The sequence below is a fragment of the Pygoscelis adeliae genome, unplaced genomic scaffold, assembly GCF_000699105.1.
Source record: "Pygoscelis adeliae isolate BGI_AS28 unplaced genomic scaffold, ASM69910v1 Scaffold448, whole genome shotgun sequence".
In the NCBI taxonomy this organism is placed as follows: Eukaryota; Metazoa; Chordata; class Aves; order Sphenisciformes; family Spheniscidae; genus Pygoscelis; species Pygoscelis adeliae.
In genome coordinates this window covers 371,725-372,800 of record NW_008825288.1, presented here as the reverse complement: position 1 = coordinate 372,800, position 1,076 = coordinate 371,725, and the positions used below count along the sequence as shown (strand labels likewise).

Genomic DNA, 1,076 nt, shown 5'->3' with positions numbered 1-1,076 from the left:
ACCTCCGCGAGTGGCGGATGGGCCCACAACCCCTCCCCCCAGCCAGGCGGGTGGCGCATGCGGGTCTCTGCTCCTCGGGGGGGGGACACACGCCCCTGCCGCCCTGGCCCCTGCCTGGGAAGAGGGGAGCCCCACAGGGAGCCCAGGGACCCTCCTCGGCCAGTGTTGTGACCTGGTTGCTCCGCGGTCCCTCTGCAGGTTTTTCCTCATGTGCTACATGTTTGTCAACCTGGCGTGTGCGGTGCAGACATTTGCGGACGCCCAACTGGCGGCCCCGCTTCCGCTACTACCACTGGTGAGCTGGGACGGGATGGGACCGGACGGGACGGGGTGTCCTGCCACCCCCCCCGGGCCACCCTGGGCTGGGGACCCCGGCACCGCTGCGGGGGCCAGGGCACGCTGACAGTGCAGTGCTCTCCGTAGGACCCTGTCCTTCCTGGGCATGAGCCTCTGCCTGGCACTGATGTTCATCTGCTCCTGGTACTATGCGCTGGTCGCCATGCTGATTGCCGCCCCCCCCGGGCCACCCTGGGCTGGGGACCCCGGCACCGCTGCGGGGGCCAGGGCACGCTGACAGTGCAGTGCTCTCCGTAGGACCCTGTCCTTCCTGGGCATGAGCCTCTGCCTGGCACTGATGTTCATCTGCTCCTGGTACTATGCGCTGGTCGCCATGCTGATTGCCGGCCTCATCTACAAATACATCGAGTACCGTGGGTAAGGGTGGCCGTGGTGCCGCAGACCCTGCCCAGCACTGACAGCCTCCCCTCAGCCCCTTGGTGTGGGCTGCTCAGCTCCCCCGGGGTGGCTCCTCCCCAGATGCTCTGGGGTGCCAGCGTGGTAGTCCATGGCCGGAGCCATGGGCGTCCCTTACGTGCTGCCGGTTCCCACAGGGCAGAGAAGGAGTGGGGTGATGGGATCCGGGGGCTGTCTCTGAGCGCAGCCCGCTACGCCCTGCTGCGGCTGGAGGAGGGTCCCCCCCACACCAAGAACTGGAGGTGAGGCCGGGCCGGGGGGGGGCTGGGGCAGGGGCCGGCCAGGGCACGGGTGCTGACTGCCGGACCGTCCTTCCAGGCCAC

General features: G+C 69.1%; 1 protein-coding gene across 1 annotated transcript in view; it reads left to right on the top strand.

Annotated features, from left to right (window-relative positions):
* Nucleotides 1-198: 198 nt before the first annotated feature.
* SLC12A5 (solute carrier family 12 (potassium/chloride transporter), member 5) overlaps nucleotides 199-1,076 on the top strand; it is a gene marked incomplete at its 5' end in the record, with an annotated part of 5,288 nt that continues 4,410 nt past the window's right edge. The window contains 4 exon segments of the mRNA XM_009329919.1: nucleotides 199-249; nucleotides 251-295; nucleotides 595-714; nucleotides 891-995. Of these exon segments, the coding sequence (XP_009328194.1) occupies nucleotides 199-249; nucleotides 251-295; nucleotides 595-714; nucleotides 891-995 (321 nt within the window).